At 41.0% G+C, this 24,226-nt stretch overlaps 2 protein-coding genes across 4 annotated transcripts in view; both read right to left on the bottom strand.

Annotated features, from left to right (window-relative positions):
• LOC145505131 (histone H3.3C-like) overlaps positions 1–23,958 on the bottom strand; it is a 52,767-nt gene extending 28,809 nt beyond the window's left edge. The window contains exons 1-5 of one of the 3 annotated variants that reach the window (XM_081486905.1): positions 23,602–23,958; positions 18,534–18,634; positions 7,803–8,012; positions 6,466–6,606; positions 6,334–6,380 (exon numbers count right to left, since the gene is read on the bottom strand). In XM_081486905.1, coding sequence (XP_081343031.1) covers positions 7,826–8,012; positions 18,534–18,634; positions 23,602–23,904 — 591 coding nt within the window. In that variant the 5' untranslated portion in view covers positions 23,905–23,958 and the 3' untranslated portion in view covers positions 6,334–6,380; positions 6,466–6,606; positions 7,803–7,825. Of the gene's footprint in view, positions 1–6,333; positions 6,607–7,802; positions 8,013–18,375; positions 18,635–23,601 lie in introns of those variants that run through there. The other 2 variants (XM_081486904.1, XM_081486906.1) reach the window with 2 other exon arrangements.
• LOC145505127 (ATP-dependent RNA helicase DDX18-like) lies at positions 1,461–5,341 on the bottom strand. The gene is made up of 2 exons (XM_081486898.1): positions 5,056–5,341; positions 1,461–4,798 (listed from the first exon to the last, which is right to left on the bottom strand). The coding sequence occupies exons 1-2, from the start codon at positions 5,291–5,293 to the stop codon at positions 3,012–3,014; spliced, it is 2,025 nt and encodes a 674-aa protein (XP_081343024.1). The 5' UTR covers positions 5,294–5,341; the 3' UTR covers positions 1,461–3,011.
• Positions 23,959–24,226: the final 268 nt, after the last annotated feature.

The following is a 24,226-nucleotide window of genomic DNA, read 5'->3' on the forward strand; positions in this document are numbered from 1 at the left end:
ACCTTCATCTCAGGAACCCTCCTCTGTGCCAGACAAATCTACACAAGGATGTTCAAGTATGCTACTTGTAAATGATATAAGAATTCAGAGAGTAAAGGGTCACTTAATTTTTTTAAGAATGAAGACTGTTTCTGTGGAAGGGATAAGATTTAATCTGGTCCCTGAAGCATGGCAAATCAATTGGAAAGAATGACATCAACAAAAATGTATAGATGGGGAAGAGTAAGGCACATTCCTGTAACATGTGAGTGACCATATCAGATTGAGCTTTGCTGGGTGAGGTGGGAGTTTAGGCTAAGAGTAAAGACCAGAGCTAAAACTGAAAGTGTTTTTATAAGATAGGCTGAAGAGGGTGGGTATTCTGTGGTCAGTGAGGAAATACTGACTAGTGAAAAATCTTAAGGAGATAATTTAGATGATTAGAAATCCTTCAAGGAGATGGCTCAGGTAAGAGCCTTTGGTAACCACTGAGAGTATGGGCTGAATTGAAGCAAGGAGAGGTTAGGCGAAGGATACCAGTAGCAAAGAAGTTAATGAGATTGTCCAGAGAAGAGAAGATGAAGGCGTGAGCTAAAGCAGTGGCTGTGAGACTGGCAAGAGGGCTGCAGATGGAGAAACCCACCAGGAAGATGTTCTATGGGGCTTGGTGGACAGTAGGTGGTAGATAGAGAGCAAGAGGGGAAGAGGAGTCAAGTGTGTCATGGTCTCTTTAGCCACACACAAAAGAAGAAGAAATAAGGAAGAGGATCTTAGAGAAAAAGGGAGACTTTGAATTTGATATCAAAGTTGTCAACAGGACAGACATCCAGAAGAAGACGTTCAGCAGACATAGAAGTTGTCCAGGTCTCGGGATTGAGTCTCTGGGTGGAGAGGTGAGCTGGGATCCATCCCTAGAGATGTCACCCCCAACTGGAGCAGTGCTGTGTGCCCAGTAATGTGTCCGACTCTCTGCAATCCCACGGATTGTAGCCCACCAGGCTCCCCGGTCCACTGGAGCAGAGAAAGAGACTATTGGTGGTGGTGGTAGAGGGAGAAAGGTGTTTGTAGTCTGAGCAGGAAAGCTGAAGGTGTAGGAAGAGCCAGAGACTAGGGAGAGGACACAGGTTTATGATCCATCCATCCATCCATCCATCCATCCATCCATCCATCTGGATGTGGGGTGTATTAAAATTTGCCCCCAAAGTTTGGAATCTCAAGCTCACTGAGAGAGGCTGCCAGTGAGGAGCCCCAGAGCAGAAGGTTTAACTTCAGGGCTCCAGGCTGCATGGCACGCAGAGCCTCAGAGATTAAGAAAATAAATCAAAGGAACAAGAAGAATCAAGTCTGAAAAAGACTTTTGGATTAGAAGAGCTGTGTGGCCCTCTGCATGCTCAAGGGGGCTATATGTTCTTTGTGGACCTGCTGGACTACATCAAAGCGCTGAACAGAAATAGCGATAGGCCCATTCCTATGACTGTAGATTTTTTTTTTTTTTGATGTAATTGTTTAATGACACAGGAAAATAACGTTATGAAACAAGATGGTTACAAATACTGGGTAGAGGATCACTTACTTCACTTTTGATAAAAAAAATTAAAAAGTATGTATACAAAACACTGGAAGATTAAGTATCAAAATATCAACAGTATTTACTTCTGTTCCAGTGATTAAATATTCTTCTCTGCTTTTGTGTACTTTTTGAAACATGATTATTCTGAAACAAAGAAAAGTCACTGTAAAGAAAAAGTTATTAAATGCCAGAAGTCCAGCAATCAAGGTCTGAAGCCCAGCACATCCAGCAGGGGAACAGTGGTCAAGCCCAGATGTGGGACAGTGTCATTCTTTTCCTACTGGAATGCTGTTTACCAGATTGTTTCTTCGGCATTTAATATTCTTAGCACATTTAATTGGAATCTATGAATAGTAACTGGTACAACAGCAAAATGATGGTAGCAACTTTGGTTTTAAATTACTACAAAATGTAATAACCATTTTGCAGTTATAAAACACACTAGAAATAAAACATCAAACACACCAGAAATCAAAAATTACTACAACAAAAACCCCCATCTGATCAAACCACTGACTCTGCTGTTCATTCTGTTGTGTGCTCATTTTCAGTTTTCACCATAAATCTATTTTAGTTTCATGGATCTGGAAGAGGCAGCTTTTCTCAAAAAGATGCTTTTGCCTTCTAAATATTGTTGGACGTATTTCGAGTTGGAAGGACTCACCAAAATTGAAACCACTTCAAAGAAACAAATTTGACTGGAGTGGCACCGTTCTTTGTGCCTTAGTCTGCTAAGTTACCAAACGGAGAACAGCAGAGACTACATTTGTAAATGACACTCAAAAATCTGGGATTTCCCCCAACCTACTCTCAACGTCAGGACCGCTAGGGGCGCTTTATTCAAATAACAATGACAACCCATATTTCTTACTCCTGAAAAAGTAAAATGGAGAAAGACTCACTGTTTTAAAGCCTGGCATATAAAAGCCCAGTGCTCCTGTAACTGAAGGTGCTTCTTAGGGATTTCCCAAAGCTCTCTGCCCTTTCACACAGCAACATTTTCAGGAGAGATCAAAAAACTACTATTAAGGTCCAAGAAAAAACTGAAACCAAAAAAAAATTGAGACAATTTTCTGCACCACCACCACCTGTCCAATGTCCGGTCACCTGCCCTTTCTGGCAGGCTGACACAGCAATCCAAGTCACAAAAGGCTTCAGACACTAGGAAGGCAAGGTATCAAAAGAATTACATTAAAACAGTAACAAGTTTGGGGAAAAAAAAAGATTCACACTTAGAAATATCCTATCATCACAAAGACTAAAAAGATGCCTTGCTTTGCTCTTGGGCAATCAAGACATCGCGACCTGTTTTATATCCCTAAAAAGGAGACTCACTGGAAATCTCAGTGCTGGCGACCCAAGTCAATTCATACTCATTAGATGAGTCCAAATCCTAAAGTAACACAAATTTCCTTTCTTACAGCAAGAAAAAGAAAATCCACTTCAGGACAAAGGTATTTCTTCAGTGAGAGAACTGCCTGCCATCAGATGGCTTCTTGCTTATGTGTTTGAAGATCTTGGACTTCTCGACTTTCTTGGCTTTCTGGTAGCCAAATCCACCGCCACCGCCTCGCTTTCTAACTTTGCCGTCATTGCTGTTCACATTCAAATCAACAAAAGGAGGCACCTTGAAGCCAAATGACAGAGCAACCTGAGGCAAATTTAAGTTATTAACATTGAAGATCTGTTTCAGGGAATGGGAATCATAGGCTCGAATGTATGACTTATATGCTTCCTGGGCTGACTTATGAAGGAAGTAGTTCTTTTCAATCAGTTTTTCAAGCTGAGACTGAATGTCAGAAATTTTGGACCAGGAAAACTCAAATTCACTTAATGGAACCTTGGATTGCTTCAGGTAACGAAGGAAACCCAATTCTTCAGGGCGCAAAATGAGCAAGGCGTGCCCTCTTCCATTCAGACCTCTGGCTGTTCTGCCCACACGGTGAATGTACTCCTTGGGGTCATCTGGAGGGTCATACTGAACAATCCAGTCCATTTCAGGAATATCCAGCCCTCTAGCTGCCACATCTGTACACAACAAGATCCCTGAATCTGCATTGCAGAACTGGAAGAACGTGGTCGTACGCTTGTTTTGTTTCTGCCTTCCATGAATGGCCAGGACAGGCAAATCGATGTAGTTCAGTAACTCATAGTGGTATTTCACGGACTTACAGGATGAAAAGAACACCATTAGTTTCTTCTTTCGGTTCTTCTTAAGGAATGTAAAGAGCAGGAGGAATCTCTTTTCAGAAGGACAGACAACATATCCCTGCTCAGGACCGTCTACAGTTGCATTAGCTTTATCATCATCAACACCAACATACAAAGGCTCCCTTTTCAGAGAAATCCTCGCCAGGTCTTCAACTTTTCGAGTTTGTGTGGCAGAAAAGAGCATGGTCTGTCTGCGTGTTGGCAGAAGTTTAATGATTTGCTTTAATTCCTCTTCAAACCCAACATCCAAGATACTATCAGCCTCATCAATAACGAGACACTGTAGGTTTTTATACATAAACCCTGGGGTATTCTGCATGTGGTCCAGGAGACGGCCTGGTGTGGCCCCAACGATGTTGATCCCATTGGCAAGCTTCTGAGCTTCAGCAGACCTGTTACTGCCACCCATTATTAACCCATACGTGTGAACATGGTGTGTCATCAGCTCCTTAAGGACACCAAAAGTCTGCATGGCCAGTTCCCTAGTAGGTGAGAGAATAAGGACTCCTGTTCCATTCCTGGGCATGAACTTTAACTTAACAATGAGTTCAACTGCAGGGATGAGAAACGCCAGGGTTTTGCCACTGCCTGTTTTTGCAGCTGCTAGAAGATCCCTGCCTTCCAGAAGTGGTCTGATACTTTTATGTTGAATTTCAGTCATGTTTGTAAAGCCCATTTCTTTGATTGCCTTCAGAGTGTTCTCATTGACAAGATTAGTCAGAGAATCAAATGAAGTATCCTCAAAAGCTCCTGTCAGTCCCAGGGGCAGGCTGGGCACTTCGCTGTCCTCATGCTCGTCATCTGGCTTCTCCACACTGTTTTCTGTTTCTTCAGGAGCCTGGACACCATCTTCAGCGTCTCCTATGTCCTCAGCTTTTGCTTTTTTGGAATCAGGCCCAGCATCATCCACAATTTTTCTCTTTTTCTTCTTCTTCTTCTTTTTTGATTCTGAATTGGGAGACTGCATTGCTGCTTCTCCACTGGTCAATGTGGTAGATTTCTTGGAGGCTTTTTTAACTTTGACATTTTCCCCCGTTTCTTTAGATACATCTCCATTTTGGGCTTCTGACATGCCTGTATTTACAGACTCTTTCAAGGATTTTTTAACTTTGACATTTTCCATGGCTTCCTTAGGTAGGTCTCCACTGTTGGCTTCTGACAAGTTTGCATTCACAGATTGTTTTCGAGACTTTTTCACTTTCCAACTACACCTGCTTCTTCAGATATGTCTCCATTTTGGGCTTCTGACAACCCAGCACTCATAGGTTGTTTTAGGGATTTTTTAACTTTTCTGCTTCCTACTGTTTCTTTAGCTATATCTCCATTTTGGGCTTCTGACAAGCCCACATTCACAAACTGCTTTAGGGACTTTTTAACTTTTCCATCTCCCACGGTTTCTTCAGACACATCTCCATTTTGAGTTTCTGACAGTCTCACAGCTGAGGCACCCTGGAGCTTTAGGTTTCGTTGTCTCAATTTGAGGTTCCGCTTCTCGATCTTCTTGCGTAAAAGTTTCATCGGTAAATGAGACATGTTGTCGGTGAAGTGCGTTCACCACGGCACCACAGCCCAGTTTTTCGGCTCTCCCAAGTCTGACTGTAGATTTTATCAGACTGAAGAGCTACTGTAATGACCAGTCAACAGGTGCCATCAAAGTCACTGGTGGAGATAATCTCTCAACTTTGGCAGGAAAGAACGTCTTGATTGTTGAAGATATAATTGACTTGGGCAAAACAATGCAAACCTTGCTATCCTTGGTCAAGCAGCATAATCCAAAGATGGTCGAGGTTGCCAGCTTGCTGGTGAGAAGGACCCCTCGAAGTGTTGGCTATAGATCAGACTTTGTTGGATTTGGAATTCCAGACAAGTTCATCGTAGGGTATGCTCTTGACTATAATGAATATTTCAGGGATTTGAATGATGTTTGTGTCGTTAGCGAAACTGGAAAAGCAAAATACAAAGCCGAAGCTGAGAGTTCAAGCTGAGTTTGGTAAAATCTGGAGTCCCATGGAAATCACCAGTAAAATTACTAAATCTTCTAATTCTGTGGCCAGCTGCTCAGCAGAGCTTATTGCATATATCTTCTAAGAATTTTATCTGTTTTGTATTTTAGAAATGTCTGTTGCTGCATTCCTGAAGTCTTTATTTGCACTCTGAGCCTACAGACTGACAGTTCCCTCTGAGGTGGATTGCTGTTGGACTTGTGAATGAAAAATACCGTAAACCACACCACTATTGAATAAAAATATTGGAATTATATCTGTGAGAAATATTTAAAGAGAAGGATATGTTAATTTTTAATTGATATCTTAATTTTTATATACTGAATAAAGAATAGAAGTGATTGAATATTATTAATTATACGACTGTGTGTTTAGAAAACTGAGAAGCAGTGTTTTATATCAGTGACAGTACTTAGAGGTATTGTTATATCGGATAAACTGTATGTCTTGGAATTATTTTTTGTAGGTTTCAGTAGTAATAACTATTTTCCTGCTTGTTCAGATTATTTCCAGTGAATCTTTGTCAAAAGTTCCTTTTAAATACAGATCAATAAATTTAATAAAACCTACCACTTTTTGATGGGCTTCCCTGGTGGCTCAGAAGGTGAAGAATCTGCCTGCAGTGCAAGAAACGTGGGCTTGATCCCTGGGTCAGGCAGATCCCCTGGAGTAGGAAATGGCAACCCACTCCAGTATTCTTGCCTGGAAAATCCCATGCACAGAGGAGCCTGGCAGGCTACAGTCCATGAGGTCGCAAAGAGTTTAACACGACCGAATGAGTAACATTTACTTTCACCTCTTTTGAACTCTTCAGTGTAAAGATTCTTAAAATAATAACTGTCTCTTTAAAAGAAAAAAGATAGAAAACATTAAATATCTAATAAAAATTGGTTAAATACAGTCATTTTGAGATAGCAATCATAAAATATATATTATAGCAATATCATACGACAAAATGTCTAAGATACATTAAATGGGAAATTATTTTATAACATAGTGAATGCAGCATGCCACCAAGTTAACGAAGATGTTGTACACACACAGGAATTTAGCCATCAACAGGACTGTTAATTTAAAAGTGGTTGTCTCATGGTTGTGAAATAATAGGTAATCTTTTTCCTTCCAATACCTTTTTGTATTTTCCAAATTTCTCTAATATACAGATAATGCTTTTCAAACAGGAAAAAGTAAGCTTGAAATTAAAAAGACAGAGGAGGTAACTGGAAGGAACAGCAAGGTCAAGAGAAGTGTGCAGAGAAGAGAAGGTGAGTGGGGAGTAGGGACTGAGGGTGAGGGAGAGGAATGATTGATGGCCTGTGTTCCCCAGGAGAGGAGGGAGAGAAAGAGACCAAGGGCCCAGCGGCAGGCACCGACTGGTGCAGAGAAGAGAGGTGAGGGTGAGGGGACAGAGAAGAAAGGTTAGAAGGTGCCTGAGGTCATTCTGAGTGACCTAGGTCTTCTCCATCAAGTCAGTGGCTGGACAGGTGACCAGCAGGGGAAGGAAGTAGGTGGAATATGGGGAGTCTTCCAGATATGGCTCAGCAGTTGACCAAGAATCCCTCAAACCCTCAAGAAAACAAGTAGACCCAGTTATGCAAATGTATGACCTGAGTCACCCCTTCCCCCAGAAAGATCACCTCTCAGGGGAGTGCCCTTGGGTAGCCCTGGGAGTTCATTAATCAGCATTTTAAATTGGACAAAGACTCATTGTCATTTCCATCTATACCACTTAGAGTAGCTCAGTTTTCCACTGAAGCTGGGATCCCAGAGGGCCTCTGATCTGTCTAGGTCGGCATAGAGTTGGTGACTGCTTCCCATGCCTGGAGTTCAGAGTCAGAACAAAAGCATGGTCTTGGCCCCATTCTCGAGGAGAAGCAAATTCACATGATTAAGACCTCAAAATGGTTAAGCAGCTAGACCAGGCCCTCCCTCAAGCCCCCCAGTTTTCACAGTTGGCATGAGGGTTCTTTAGTTAATGTTTTGAAGTTGTGGGAATACTCTTGCCTTTATTCATTTACTGAAATATTATTACTCAGTACCTGGCACTTTGGACATTCAGAGATCAGTAAGATGGGAAGTTCCACTTTTGGTGTTGATGAGCTAGGTTTCCAGGATGGTAATGAGCTCCCCATTCCAGCCGTATCATTTCTTCTTCCTCCCACATCACAGCTCCAGAGCTGCCTCTTCCAGGGCAAACCAATGAGCTTTCATTCCTCTCCAATGCCTGGGTCAGTATGTTGGGTTGAATGCTATTTCCCATCATGCAAAAATAAGTGAACTTGTTACTTTCTTCTGTACAGCAAAGTGACTCAGTTATATTGAGTCATACGTACATATATGGGGGTTTCTCAGGTGGTGCTAGTGGTAAAGAACCTGCCTGCCAATGCAGGAGACCTAAGAGGCGTAGGGTTACTCCCTGGGTTGGGAAGATCCCCAGGTGGAGGAAAGGGCAACCCACTCCAGTATTCTTGCCCGGAGAATCCCATGCACAGAGGAGCCTGGTGGGCTATAGTTCATAGGGTCACAAAGAGTCAGACACGACTGAAGTAACTTAACACACACATACATATATATATTCATACTCTGTTCCATTATGGTTTGTCACAGGATATAGAATATAGTTCCCTGTGCTGTACAACTGGACTTTATTGTTTATCCATCCTATATGTAATAATTTGCCTCTGCTAATCCCAGATTCCAATCCTTCCCTCCCCAACTTCTCTCTAGCTTGGCAACCACAAGTCTGTTCTATGGTGTGAGTCTGTTTTTGTTTCATTGATCTGTGTCCTATTTTAGATTCCACATACTTCAATAAAATTAAAATAATAATAATAAAATAAAATGTTCTGTAAAACTGAGAAAAAAAAAAAGTGAATTTCATGAGAACCTTGCAAGGCAATTTTGGAATGAGACCCAATGAACCCACCACAGCTATGATACATAGCACCTTCTATCTGGAGTTTATACCAGTCTAGACTACAAATATCTCTAGCATGGAGCCCGGGATATTTCAATTCATGTTTGTTGAATGAATAAACGATTCAATAAATATACACCTGCAAGGGACTGGCACACTTGATCTTGTGCTGTTGTTTATTTTTCTAAGTCTCCTCAACTCAATTAGAAGTTTCTTGGGGTCTGGGAACCTGGCTTATTTTGCCTTTGTAACCTGCTCTCTGCCTTCCCAGTGCATGTTTATTGATAATCACGAGAGTCCCTCTGGAGTTGAGGGACTCACCTCTTTCCTGGGGTGTAGACACCAGCTCCACTTTCCAAGGCAGCCTCTCCTCTCTCCCCTCTCCCCTCTTGTCCCTCACACCCCTGCAGGCAACATCAGATGTTACCCACACAGATGTTACCCCAGAGGGTCCTCCTCCAGGGCCATCTGTGTCTGGGATACATGCAATGAGACTCTCTAACTACTAAAGGACAGAATTAACTTGAAACACAGGTATGGCTAAGGGATAGGATGGTCTACAATTTATGGAACAAATTAGGATATTTTGGAGCTGTTCAAATTACTCCAGGATAATAGATTCTAACAGGGGTTGTCCCAGGCAAACTGGGACATATGGTCACCCTACTAACGAATCAAAGGGCTTAGAAGAAAGAAAATGACTGTTTTGAGGGAGGTGGAAATCTTAGGGCTGCTCGTTTGCACAGGAGTAACCCCTGGGGGCCTTCCAAATAGCTTACAGTTACCCAAGAGCCTGAAATCACAGGGAGGATGTTGTCTGTAAATAACAAACGTGTGAATAGCTTCTCGCAGAGGAATACACAGCTCTTTGTGTTTACCATCTCATCTTTCCTCTTGTTGTCCGTGGCAATAGGAGTGTTGCAGATAGGGGTATTTATAAGGCTTTTCAGGCTGTGCAGACATAAGCCCTGGAGTGCTTCTGGGGAACAGTGTGTGCCAACAAATGTGTCCCAATCTCCAGACAATGGCTTGGAAATATTAACAGTTTACATAAACATACCTGCCCATCCAGGGCAAGGGTGGATGTGCTCTGAGTCTGGGCCAGGGTTAGGAGCTCTGCCTGCTGCATTCTCTCAGTGCAGCAACCAGCTCCACACACGTGAGTTCCTGGCTTCCCACTGCACCCAAGATTGACCCTTCTTGTCTATTGTTTAAAACGCTGCAATGAACATGGAATGACAGTTATCTCTCTGCTATAACGATTTTGTTTCATTTGCTTATGTTCCTGGAAGTGGGACTTCTTTTGTCATGTTTTGAGGAACCTCCATACTGTTTTCCATAACAGCTTCACCATTTTACATTCCCATCAACAGTGGACAAAGGTTCTAATTCTCCACTTCTTTGCCAACTTTGCTATGTTAAATAATTTTTTTTTTTTTATAATACACATCCTAGCAAGTGTGAGGTGATATCTCACTGGGATTTTGATTTGCATTTCCATGATGATTAGTGATGCTGAGCAACTTTTCAAATGTCTGTTGGCTAATTGTATGTCTTCTTTAGAGTAATATATATCCAACTCTTTTGTTCATTAAAACAAATTTTTTTTCAAGTGAGTTGTTGTAGTTCTTATGTATTTGGGATGTTAGTCTTTTTTTAAGATATAAGGATTGTAAACATGTTGCCTTTTCATTCTGTTGATGTTGAAGAGACTATCATTTCCTCATTGTGTTATCTTAGATACTCAGAAATTATCACTTGGCCATGTATGTGTGAGTTTATCTGGGGACTCTTTATTCTGGTCCATCGATCTATCTGCCTGTTTCTATGCCAGTATCATTCTGTTTCAATTGCTATAGATTTTGTAATAGTTTGAAGTCAAGACATGTGAAACCTCCATCTTTGTTCTTTGCTGTCAAGATTGTTTTGGCTCTTTGGGGTCCTTTGCAGTTTCATATGTGTTTTAAGAACGTTTTTTTCCATTTCTTTTAAAATGGCTTTGGAGTTCTGTTAGGTGTTGCAGTGAATCTGCACTTTAGGTGATATGGAAATGTCAACAATGTTGTCTTCCAGTGTATGAACATAGCATGTCATTCCAATTAATGAGTCTTACGTAATTCTTTCAGCAATGTTTTGAAATTTTCAGTATACAAGTGGTTTATTTCCTTAGGGCCCTTTGCCCCTGCCTTCTTGGCTCTTCCAGAGCCAGGGGTGAGAAGGATCAATTCATGAATCTAGGAAAGTGTCCCTAGATACTCTGTTTACTCATCTGTATTTCTCCCTAGACTGCAAGTTGTGGGAGAAGAGGGATAATGTTTGCTGTAACTTTCTCAAGGTTGACTATTTTTCATATTGCATCATTTAGAAAGTATCCATAAAAATGTGAATCAAAGTGCAACAATCTTTATCATATTTTCCATATTCTTTACATCAAAACCCTGAGGTGGATGTCTATGTTGAGGTCTTTTCTTTTTCCTTTTATTTCAGTGGAATTATTTCCTTCCCTTCTATATGAGTCCTGTAACCACACATTACAGGTGCTGCAAATTATTCTCCCTTGTATGTGCTGTCCTCAGTGGTGTCTGACTCTTTTCTACCCCATGGACTGTAGCCCACCAGGTTCCTCTGTCTCTGGAATTTCCCAGGCAAGAATACTGGAGTGGGCTGCCATTTCCATCTCCAGGGGATCTTCCCGACCCAGGGATCGAACCCATGTCTCCTGCATCTCCTGCTTTGGCAAGCAGATTCTCTACCAGTGTGCCACCTGGGAAGCCCCTATTCTCCCTTAACTCCACAAATATTCATAGAAGTCTCAGTAATCAGTGAAGATTTCCGGTCATTTTATAAAATTTGTCCTAATGGTAAATTTCTGATTATTTAGATCACAACTAAAAAATCCAAAAAGCAATCTGGAGACTTTCATTCATCTAAGACTTCTAATGGTTTTTGTAGGTACCAATTCTCTATGTTAACTTTTGCTTGCTTGAAATACTTAAAGAAGTTTTTGGCTTCTTTACACGACTTGAATAAAATAGAATAGAGTACCAAAAATGTTTCCAAGAACTAGATCATCAAAAATAGCAGCTGGAAGTTGTTTTACTTCTGCAAGATTGTTTTGGAAGGTCCTAAGTGGAAAATATATACTGGTTTTCCACAGTATGAAATTGCAAATAACTCCTTAAATTATTATGTGTGCCTGAATAATGTACCCTTTGAAGGCATGGCTTAATTAGGGTGGTAAACCAGCTGTTATAAAAGAAACAGTATGAAAGATTAATCACTACAAGACTTGATGGTGGACTGGTTGACTTTGTCAACATAGAATAGCCTGTAAGTGAGAAATTACTAGTTTGGGAATTTAAATTCTCAGTCAAAATGTGATAAAAATAGCTTTTAAGTATTTGATCTTTTCCTTATTTTTTAAAACATGTACTTATTTGGCTGGGTCAGGTCTTAGTTGCGGACACAGGATCTTCGATCTTAGTTGCAGCATGTGGGATCTTCAGTTGTGGCATGTGGCATGATCTAGCTCTCCGATCAGGGATTGAACTCAGTCCTCCTCCTTTGGGAGCATGGAGTCTTAGCCACTGGACCGCCAGAGAAGTCCTGATCTTTTATATTTTTATAGTTGCAGAACACAGCTATTTTTATAGCCCCATCTAATACTTTTGATTCCAGAATTAAGAGGTGAATGAATTAATAGCATAGCTAAGTCTTACATGAAATTTAGAGCATCAATTAGGAAGAAGTATCACCTTTAAATTTCAACTGAATATATATGGAAAGGTTTAGATTGATTTGAGCATCGAGACTGCATACTAGATAGTTTGTACTTCATGGCTCTGAAACCAGCAGGCAATTGTGTGGGTTATTATGGTGGTTGGAGTGATTGATCCTGCTACATAATGGTTATAAAAGGATGTATGTCTGGAATCCAAAAGATTTCCAAAGGGTATTTCATTGTACCTCCTGTCTAATTAGTGAAGACTCCTGAATCTAGTGCATGTAGGGCTATTGAGAAATTTTCACCAAGTAAATAATCATAAACAACAAAAATGATTTGAGGGCAAGAGAGAGACAGACTATGTAGTAGAAAAGTGAAATTAAAAGCACCAGCATCTCATTACTAGTTTTAGGCATTTAGAAATAACTAGAAAATTCTTCATTTTAATTAGCATATATTAGCCATTGTTTTCTTTCTTCCTAAATATTACATGTAAGATGTGTTGGTACAACTCTATCTTATAATTTTATCTCTAGTTATCATAGAACAGTGTATCTTTATTGGGAAAAATAAAACATAATCATTCCCCAGAGATGGATTCAGTGATTGATTCAACTGTGGATCTCTACCTTGAGAGAGTTTCAGGACATTTTCACTTAAATGAGGAATGGGTTGTATTATCTTAGATCAACACATGCTATTGTCAATTTTGCCATTGTTCAAAAGTTAAAATATAAGCCGTTGGGTTGAACTCTGGGAAAGAATGCATTTTGGCAACAACATCAATTCCAAAATCCCTCTCTGCTCTCCCTTCTGGTTGGAGGACTATAAGCCTGGGAATTACATATCTCAATTTCCTTTCCTCCAGATATCTGGATGGGATGTTTAAGTTCTATCAGTGCGATAAGCTTGCGTGAGGTTCAGAAGGTAGAAAGGAAGTGGTTGTCCTTTTTCTCTTCCTGTAGTAGTGGTGAGAAGAAGTACATGTTTGTTTGTTTTTATGTGTGTTTTTTAGCATCCAGGTCTTATTTTTCTCATACCTGTTATGCCATGAATTCACAGGGAATGGATTCAAACAATTCAGGCTCCTTTCCATTGGTTCTCATGAAATGTGTGTCTCTGACTGGAGCAGGATGGTGCTTCAACTGAACCCAACAATCTTTCTCTTTGTCATCCTTCTTTTTTTCGTTGTAAATATTAAATTACTTGACTGAGCCAGATCTTAGTTGCAACATGCAGGATCTGTTCCCTAACCAGGTATTGAACCTGGGTTCCCGACATAGGGAGCATGGAGTCTTAGCCTCTGGATCACTAGGGAAGTCCCATGGCTTCCTCTTTATTATCATCTTCCTTCACACGTTTCAAGAAGCAACCTAGGATCTTAGAGTGCTTAATATGCTCAGTCACACATTAATTCTCTTGGCCAGAATCTTGCCCTTGTTTGTTTATTACAATGGCAACAGCATTCTGGGTAACATTGTAGACTCTTCCAGATTTGCTGTGGTGACACTTGTGGGGATTTTCTTTTTGAACAGTGCCCATTCCCTTGATGTCTGCAATATCAGCTTTCTTGTAGACTCACATGTATGTGGCCAAAGGAACAACTCCATGTTTTCTGAATGCCTAGGGCTTCCCAGGTGGCTCAGTGGTAAAGAATTTGCCTGCCAATGCAGGAGATGTAGGCTCAATCTCTGGATTGGGAAGATTCCCCTGGAGAAGGAGATGAAAACCCACTCCAGTATTCTTGCTGGGAAATCCCATGGACAGAGGAGCCTGGTGGGCTACAGTCCATGAGGTCACAAAGAGCCAGACACGACTAAGCAACTGAACACCCAGAGAATACATAACAGGAGCTTCTCCTCTTACCCTTTGTTCTGGTCATTTTGGTGAATTACTGGAAGATGGCAGTTCCAGCTGAAGGGCCAGAACTGTGTGCTTTTCTATAAGTGAGGGGTCTTTTCAAAAAGTTGGGTCATTTCTCATGTACTTGCCTGGCTTTACAAGGCAGAAGTAGTAATGGTGACAGTATCTTGACAAAGTGGTGAGATGCGAAGTGAAGTGAAGTGAAGCATTAGTTGCTCAGTCATGTCCAACACTTTGTGACCCCATGGACTGGAGCCCACCAGGCTCTTCTATCCAGGGAATTCTTCAGGCAAGAATACTGGAGTGGGTAGTCATTTCCTTCTCCAGGGGGACCTTTCTGACCCAGAGATCCAACCCAGGTCTCCTGCAATCCAGGCAGATTCCTTACCATATGAGGCAACAGGAAAGCCCAAAAACTCATGAGTAAAATTTGAAACCTACAAATTCTCCCCTTGGCTTTTACTTCTTCAGTACCTAAACAATTTTCTAAGTGTCTGATTCCCTATATTTGATACATTTGACTTGAAAACCTGTAAATATGTCTTTTTCTACAGTAAGTACTGATTGATTCAGGTAGCCAATTGGCCAGTCACTCAGCCAGTATCTCTTTCAGTATAAATTAACATTTTTGAAATTTGGAGTATGGAACTATATTTCTAAAATCTATACCACTTACATGTATATATGACTGAATTACATATGAAAATATAACATATATTTGTCTGAATATTTAATGTTACCAATTTGTTCCATGGGAAAAATTTAGTTTCTAGAAAATATTTATTTTTGTTGTTCCATTGCTAAATTGTGTCCAACTCTTTGCCATCCCATGGGCTGCAGCACACCAGGCTGTCTTTCACTATCTACTAGAGTTTGCTCAAATTCATGTCCCATGATGCTATCCAACCATCTCATCCTCTGCTGCTCTCATCTCCTTTTGCCTTAAATCTTTCTAGAAAATATATATTACCATAATCCTTAAAATATCAAATGAGGATTTTTTTCTGTAGTTTATCTGTGACCATTGATCTCAAGGGAACAGTCAGCTATGCATCTGCCAATTTGAGGTTTTTAATTGGCCAATTACTGATTCACTCACATTAGACAAACAAAATAAAGTAGAAGTTTCATTAGACAGCAATATAAAAAGAATCATGCAAAACTATTGAATTAAAAATTAAAACAGGTTTATAGGTAGTAAGCAAATGCATAGATACAAGAATCTTTGTATAAGCTTCAACAGTACATGAACCGAGAACTTCCAGATGTTCAAGCTGGATTTAGAAAAGGCAGGGGAACAAGAGATCAAATGCCAACACCCGTTAGGTCATAGAAAAAGCAAGAGAATTCCAGAAAAACATCTACTTCTAATTCATTGATTATGCTAAAGCCTTTGACTGTGTGGATCACAACAAACTGTGGACAATTTTTAAAGAGATGGGAATACCAGACCACCTTACCTGCCTCCTGAGAAATCTGTATGCAGGTCAAGAAGCAACAGTTAGAACCAGACATGGAACAACGGACTGGTTCCAAATTGGGAAAGGAGTATGTCAAGGCTATGTATTGTTACCCTGCTTATTTAACTTCTATGCAGAGTTGGATGAACTTCTAATGCTGGACTGGATGAAGCACAAGCTGGAATCAAGATTGTTGGGAAAGTGAAAGTGAAAGTCACTGAGTGGAATCAAGATTGCTGGGAAAGTGAAAGTGAAAGTTGCTCAGTCGTATTTGACTCTGTGCAATCCCATGGACTATGCAGTCCATGGAATTCTCTAGGTCAGAATACTGGAGTGGGTACCTTTCCCTTCTCCAGGGGATCTTCCCAACCCAAGGATCAAACCCAGGTCTCCCACACTGCAGGTGGATTCTTTACCAGCTGAGCCACAAGGAAAGCCCAAGAATATTGGAGTGGGTAGCCTATCCCTTCTCCAGCGAATCTTCCTGATTCAGGAATTAAACCCCATTGCAGGCGTATTCTTTACCAACTGACCTATCAGGATTGCCGGGAGAAATGTCAATTATCTCAGATATGCAGATGACACCACCCTTATGGCAGAAAGTGAAGAAGAACTAAAGAGCCTCTTGATGAAAGTGAAAGAGAAGAGTGAAAAAGCTGGCTTAAAACTCAACATTCAAAAAACAAAGATCATGGCATCTGGTCCTATTACTTCATGGCAAATAGATGGGGAAACAATGGAAACAGTGACAGACTTTATTTTGGGGGGCTCCAAAATCAATGCAGATGGTGACTGCAGCCATGGAATTAAAAGACGCTTGCTCCTTGGAAGAAAAGTTATGACAAACCTAGACAGCATATTAAAAAGCAGGGACATTACTTTACCAACAAAGATCCGTCGAATCAAAGCTATAGTTTTTCCAGTAGTCACATGTGGATGTGAGAGTTGGACCACAAAGAAAGCTGAGCGCCGACGAATTGATGCTTTTGAACTGTGGTGTTGGAGAAGACTCGAGTCCCTTAGACTGCAAGAAGATCAAACCAGTCAATCCTAAAGGAAATCAGTCCTGAATATTCTTTGGAAGGACTGATGCTGAAGCTGCAGCTCCAATACTTTGGCTACCTGATATGAAGAACTGACTTTTTGAAAAAGACCCTGATGCTGGGAAAGATTGACAGTGGGAGGAGAAGGGGATGACAGGGGATGAGATGGTTGGATGGCATCACCGACTCGATGGACATCAGTTTGAGCAAGCTCCAGGAGTTGGTGATGGATAGGGAAGCCTGGCATGCTATGAGTCCATGGGGTTGCAAAGAGTCGGACATGCCTGAGTGACTGAACTGAACTGATATCCTAAATACTTTCTGAGCATCTCCACGTGGCTGTCTGAGAAACTTCTCAAACTTAACATGCCTAAGACTGAACTTCTGATCCCTTTCTCTCCACTTCAACCAAAAATCAGCTACGACTTTCCCATACCTATCTTTTTAGCTGCTCAGGATAAAACAAACTTGGTCTCATGCTGAGGTAGGAAGTAGATGGCCCCCTGGTTTGAACAGCTGGAGTTTGTCAAGTGGAGTGAACTGGAGTTTTGTTTCCTCTGATATCTCAAGGACAAAGTTAATGGCAGGAGCTGAACTCTGCTGGAGCAAAGAGATGAGATGACCACATCTATTGCTCCTGAGATTAAGGAGATATCCAAGACTGCACATGTGCTTCCTCTCTTTAGATACTTTTCCCAGAACTATTTGTATGGCTAGTAACCTCACCTGTGCTGTGCTGTGCTTAGTTGCTCAGTCATGTCCAACTCTTTGTGACCCCATGGACTATATAGCCTGCCAGGCTCCTCTGTCCATGGGGATTCTCCAGGCAAGAATACTAGAGTGGGTTGCCATGCCCTCCTCCAGGGGATCTTCCCAACCCAGGGATCGAACCCGGGTCTCCCACATTGCAGGCAGATTCTTTACCATCTGAGCCACCAGGGAAGCCCAAGAATACTGGAGTGGGTAGTCTATCCCTTCTCCAGGGGATCTTCCCGACCCAGGACTCGAACTGGGATCTCCTCCGTTGCAGGCGGATTCTTTACCAGCTGAGCTACCAGGGAAGCCCCAGTAGCCTCACCTACTTTTAACATTTTTTAACCTCACCTATTTTTAACATTATTTATTTATTTATTTTTGGCTGTGCTGGGTCTTCGTTGCTGCTAGGGCTCTCTTCCAGTTGTGGCAAGTGGGGGCTACTCTCTAGTTGTGGTGCACGGGCTTCTCATTGGGGTGGCTTCTCTTGCTGTGGAGCCTGTGCTCCACAGACTCTAGAGCACAGGCTCAACAGCTGTGGCACACAAGCTTAGTTGCTCTGTGGCATGTGGGACCTTCCCGGATCAGGGATCAAACCCATGTCTCCTGCATTGGCAGGCGGATTCCTTATCACTGAGCCACGAAGGAAGCCTATGTCTATTTTTAAATGTAAAGTTTTTACTGATTCAACTCAGACTTTACTTTTTAATGCTCAATTTTCTAATAATAGTGAATGCAATTTCCTGCTTTATTCTTCCCTGTCACACTTATTCCTCACTAATGTAATTTGCTTTCATTATTTATTAACCATCTGCTTCCTCTCCACTCCCATTAGAACATAAATACCAGAGAGACAGGGATTCCTGTTTATTTTTTACTTTTCTCTTTGTGTTTTGAGACAGTGCCTGTTTCACAGTAAACTCAGGGATGTGAATGAGAACTTCCACCATAGGCTCAGGGCTAACCAGAGGCGTCCCAGAGCACTTCTCAGGCCCCTGTTCTCATCTTACATGGGTTGTGGGTGTCTTTTTCCTTCAAGCCATGGAAAGCTCTTATTCCGAGAGTACATTCTTGTCAGATTACTGTGCTGCTTGGACTCAAGGAATACAACCTGTTGAGTGGAAAGAAAATAGATTAAAAAAATAATCAAGAAAGAAACTTCACCTAAGCCAGTACTCACTTAAGAAATCTTACTGAATGTTACAGGATGAGGCTGCTTTAGTAGCGCCCACTAGCCACGAGGGCTTGCCAGATGGCACACTGGTAAAGAGTCCACCTGCCAATGCAGGAAATGCAAGAGATGCAGGTTCAATCCCTGGGTCAGGAAGATCCCCTGGAGTAGGAAATGGCAACCCACTCCAGTATTCTTGCCTGAAAAATTCCCTGGATGGAGGAGCCTGCGGGGCTACAGTTCATGGGGGCGCAAAGAGATGGACTTGACTAAGCACACACACACAAGCACAAGCACATACTAAATCACAAGCCCTAAGAAAGAGCCTGAAGAAAGTAATGCGAAAGAAGAGCAGAGTCCAATCCGAAGACAGCTTTACACTTTGCAAGGTCTTGACCTTTTCTCATTTCAGTAGCTCAGCATCACTTAAATGCCAACCCTTCTCGGCAGCTGCACAGCTTCTCTATCCTTAAAGTAAAACTGCTGCTGCTGCTAAATCGCTTCAGTCGTGTCCAACTCTGTGCGACCCCATAGATGGCAGCCCACCAGGCTCTGCCGTCCCTGGGATTCTCCAGGCAAGAACACTGGAGTGGGTTGCCATTTCCTTCTCCAATGCATGAAAGTGAAAAGTGAAAGTGAAGTTGCTCAGTCGTGTCCGACTCTTTAGCCACCCCATGGACTGCAGCCTACCAGGCTCCTCCGTCCACGGGATTTTCCAGGCAAGAGTACTGGAGTGGGGTGCCATCACCTTCTCCGTAAAGTAAAACACAATGAAATAAAATCATACAAAGCCACCTTAAAATTTTAACATAGGAAATGAACTATTTGACCATGCAAAAAGCCAAAAGCAGGTCACCCCTCAGAAAAATATGTTTGTATTTTGTAATATCAATCAACAAATACAAAAGAGTGATCAAAAACAGCATTATAATTTTATAATAGTAACCTAATTATTGATGGCATAACTTGCTTAAAAATTATCTATTAGAAGACAAATAACTTTTGTTCTACATTTTTAATTTCATTTTATTTTATATTTGGGTAAACAATATTTTTTATCATAGCTTCAAATTTTACAAAGAAATAAAATTTAAAAATCAGTATTTACAAAAATGTGTTATAGCCATTTCAGTATCATGTCAATATCTAATTACTGATGAGAAAATCTTCTGTTGTCAGTTAATGCTCACATTTTAATAAATAATTACATCTATAAATAGGACTTCCCTCGTGGTGCAGTGAATAAGAATTCACTTGCTGATGCATGGGACATAGGTTCAATCCTAATCTGGGAAGGTTTCACATGCCTCAGAGCAACTAAGCCCCTGCACCACAACTACTGAGCCTGCACCCTCTAGAGCCTGTGCTTCAAAACAAGAGAAGCCATCAAAATTAGAACCCAGCACACTGCAACGAAGAGTAGCCCCCACTCACTGAAACTAGAGAAAGCCCATGCAAAGCAATGAAGACCCCAAAATAAATAAATTAATCACATACATAAAATGTTAGTGATTGTGTGATTGTACTTGTAACAACAACCAAAACAATGTAAATAATAGTAAAAATTTCTTAATACATCTACTATGTTAAGGAAATATTGAGCCAAATGACTAAAAAAGAACTTGTATTAGTTCCAGCTATAAATGTGTATTAACAATTACATTAACTATGTTGAGGAACACTAGTATGTTTTCAGAATTGGAACTAAAAGTCTGTTTCCTTAATTTTTCCTATGATAAAATCATAGTACTTTTTGCAGCAAAACAAAACATTAATTTATGGTATCATTTTAAAAAATCTGTTTATTTCCATAATATTAAATTTAAAAATCAGCAAATATTGTGAAAGGATTAGATATAAGAGGCTGTTGGTTCACTTACAGATGGTTTATTTATTTTTAATGTTACCTTCTGTATGGTTTTATACATATCACAATATGTAAGCATGTTTTGTGTATAAATAAGTAAAAGTAATGGTCATATGAAATTTCATGTTTTCATAAGGATAGCTATTTGCATAAATGCACCTGCATTTTCCCATTCAGTTTTTTACATGATCATAGGAACAACAATTCAAAACACCTACAACTCCTTGTAAAAAATTAAAACTTATTGGGGTTTCACTAGGAGTTGTACCAACTTCTCTTCAAACTATGTGCCTAAATTATATGACCCAGAGAGAATGGTTAAATAGAAATTCTTACAAAGCAATTTTTACCAGTGGTACAACAACTGTATTTTAAAAATTAAATGTAAATGTATTAAAGGAATTAAAATATGAATTATATTGGGTGTGTACTAATTATCAATTATAAAAGATGGATTGGGTTTTTTTTTTGTAAATAAGTTCATTTGTTAAATTACTCAACATACATAATTGACCTAAAAACTTCAGTAGAAGGAAAAATCTGATTCATGTCAGTTCAGTTCAGTCGCTCAGTCATGTCCGACTCTTTGCGACCCCATGAATTGCAGCACGCCAGGCCTCTCTGTCAATCACCAACTCCCAGAGTCCACCCAAACCCATGTTCATCGAGTCGGTGATGCCATCCAACCATCTCATCCTCTGTCGTCCCCTTCTCCTCCCGTCCCCAATCCTACCCAGCATTAGGGTCTTTTCCAATGAGTCAACCCTTCGCATGAGGTGCCCAAAGTATTGGAGTTTCAGCTTCAACATCAGACCTTCCAATGAACACCCAGGATTGATCTCTTTTAGGATGGATTGATTGGATCTCCTTGCAGTCCAAGGGACTCTCAAGAGTCTTCTCCAACACCACAGTTCAAAAGCATCAATTCTGTGGCGCTCAGCTTTCTTCACCGTCCAACTCTCACATCCATACATGATGACTGGAAAAACCATAGCCTTGACTAGATGGACTTTCGTTGGCAAAGTAATGTCTCTGCTTTTAAATATGCTATCTAGGTTGGCCATAACCTTCCTTCCAAGGAGTAAGCGTCTTCTAATTTCATGGCTGCAGTCACCATCAGCAGTGATTCTGGAGCCCAAAAAAATTAAGTCTGACACTGTTTCCACTGTTTCCTCATCTATTTCCCATGGAGTAATGGGACCAGATGCCATGATCTTAGTTTTCTGAACGTTGAGCTTTAAGCCAACTTTTTCACTCTCCTCCTTCACCTTCATCAAGAGGCTCTTTAGTTCTTCTTCACTCTCTGCCGTAAGGGTGGTGTCATCCGCATATCTGAGGTTATTGATATTTCTCCCCGCAATCTTGATTCCAGCTTGTGTTTCTTCCAGCCCAGCGTTTCTCATGATGTACTCTGCATATAAGTTAAATAAGCAGGGTGACAATATACAGCCTTGACGGACTCCTTTTCCTATTTGGAACCAGTCTGTTGTTCCATGTCCATGATTCCATTGATTCATGTCAACGTATGGCAAAACAAATACAATATTGTAAAGTTAAAAAATAGATAAACTAATCTAAAAAAAAGAAATAAAAAGTCAAAACATAAAAAAAATAATAAAATAAAATCACTTGGAAAGACATCTCTATGAAATGATTCTCGCTGAACCTTATGCCAGATGACACCATTTTAACTGGTGAGTAAGTGTGCTAAGTCACTTCGGTGGTGTCTGTCTGACTCTTTTATGACCCCCGCCAGGCTACATGGGATTCTCCAGGCAAGAAGACTGGAGTGGGTTGCTATTTCCTCCTCCAGGGGATCTTCCCAACCCAGGGATTGAACCCACGTCTTCTTCGGCTCCTGTATTGGCAGGCACATTCTTTACCACTAGTGCCACCTGGGAAGCCCTATTTTGACTGACAGATGTTCCGTAAACTGAAGCTATGTGTCCCTCTCCTACAGCAAGTTTATTCAAAGGGTTATTATAATACAAACTCCACAAGGAAAATAACTTCAGCATTGTTCCCTCTTGATAGAGAAAAACTCAACCTAGTTATGAGACCAATCACAACACGAAGAAAAGCTGCACTAACTATAAGTAACAGATGATGTTGATGTGAATAGCTTGTATTATATTCTAGGGCCCTTATAAATCAATCCCCCCATCAGTGTTTGGATTATCACCTAGAGGGTTAGTTAACATGTGGTACAACGAGGACTTATACAAGGTATAATGTGCAAAGCATTTTAACTATGTAGGAAAACAGGTACAGTCTAGTTAAGAGAAAACCAGCTGTACTCTGAATCCCACACATCTTAATGACAAGACTCTCCACCAGATGTCAATGTAAAACACTTTGTGTTGTGAAAATGTTGACACTACAATATACAAAATAGCTGTTATAAATGCACATAGTATATTCTATAGCTGCGAGGTTTACTTTTTTTTTTTTTTAAGGAAACTGCAAGTTACGCTGTGGTTAAGACTTGTATCTTCATCCCTTGAAAAAGCCTACATTCTATCACAGTGATGTATGGTCAGACTTAACAGCCTCAACTGTTAAAAACACTTGGATCAAGGCATAACCACTTTTACTGCAAAAGGACCCAGTATAGGTTTATCAATTCTAGTACCATAATAATTACCCAACAAGTCATTAACCTACAGAAAACATGCATCATGAGAAGCAAGAAACATCACTCATCCCTTTTGCATATTAACAACTTGTCTTTTCTGAGCAACAGGGCTCATATTAACTGAGGTGTGTGAATGGCCACTTTCCCCATTCATCCTGAGTGAAAGATGGAACGACTTAAGTACAAACACAGCATATTAGAAACAATTTTCTACCAAAAAAAGTCACAAACTAAGCCAAAGTATTTTTACAGAATTCACTACAAAACACCATAGATAGTTTTTATCTTCACTGAAAGCTCCCCTCCTGCCCCCTCCCCTATCCAGCGAGCCAACTGGATGTCTTTGGGGCGTGATGGTGACTCCGCATGGACGGCGCACAGATTAGTATCTTCAGACAAACCCACCAGGTACGCCTCGCTAGCCTCCTGAAGCGTACGGATGGCGGCGCTCTGGAACTTCAAGCCGGTTTTGAAATCCTGGGCGATCTCCCTCACCAACCTCTGGAAAGGCAGCTTCCGAATCAGAAGATGGGTGGATTTCTGGTAAGGACGGATTTCTCGGAGGGCAACGGTCCCGGGCCTGTAGCGATGAGGTTTTGTCATCCCGCTGGTAGAGGGGGAGCTTTTCCTGGCCGCTTCTATGGCCAGCTGTTTGCAGGGCACTTTCCCACTCGTGGATTTATAAGCTGTCCTCTTGGTCCGGGCCATTTTCTTTGAGACCGCTGCCCAAGTCTTGGCCACTTCGAATGCGGCGGCTTGTCTGCTGCCCAACGGAGAGCCGAGCGAAGGGCGGAACCTCCTCCAACGAACGACCAAACCGCTCCACGGGGCTTCTTCCTAAGTAAATACTCCAGCCTTACCCTGATGGACTGGCAGTTTTTTAAAGATCAGACAAAACAAAAATCTTGAAGAGTCTGAAATACTTGAGAAAGACTATGTATTCATAAATAGTGGATTAGGCTTAAAATATCATTGTCTTAAAATAGTTATTTTATTGATAACAAAATTTTCTAAGACAGGTATCACTGAA

The sequence above is a fragment of the Giraffa tippelskirchi genome, chromosome 5, assembly GCF_054371585.1.
Source record: "Giraffa tippelskirchi isolate mGirTip1 chromosome 5, T2T-mGirTip1v1.2.pri, whole genome shotgun sequence".
Taxonomy (NCBI): Eukaryota; Metazoa; Chordata; class Mammalia; order Artiodactyla; family Giraffidae; genus Giraffa; species Giraffa tippelskirchi.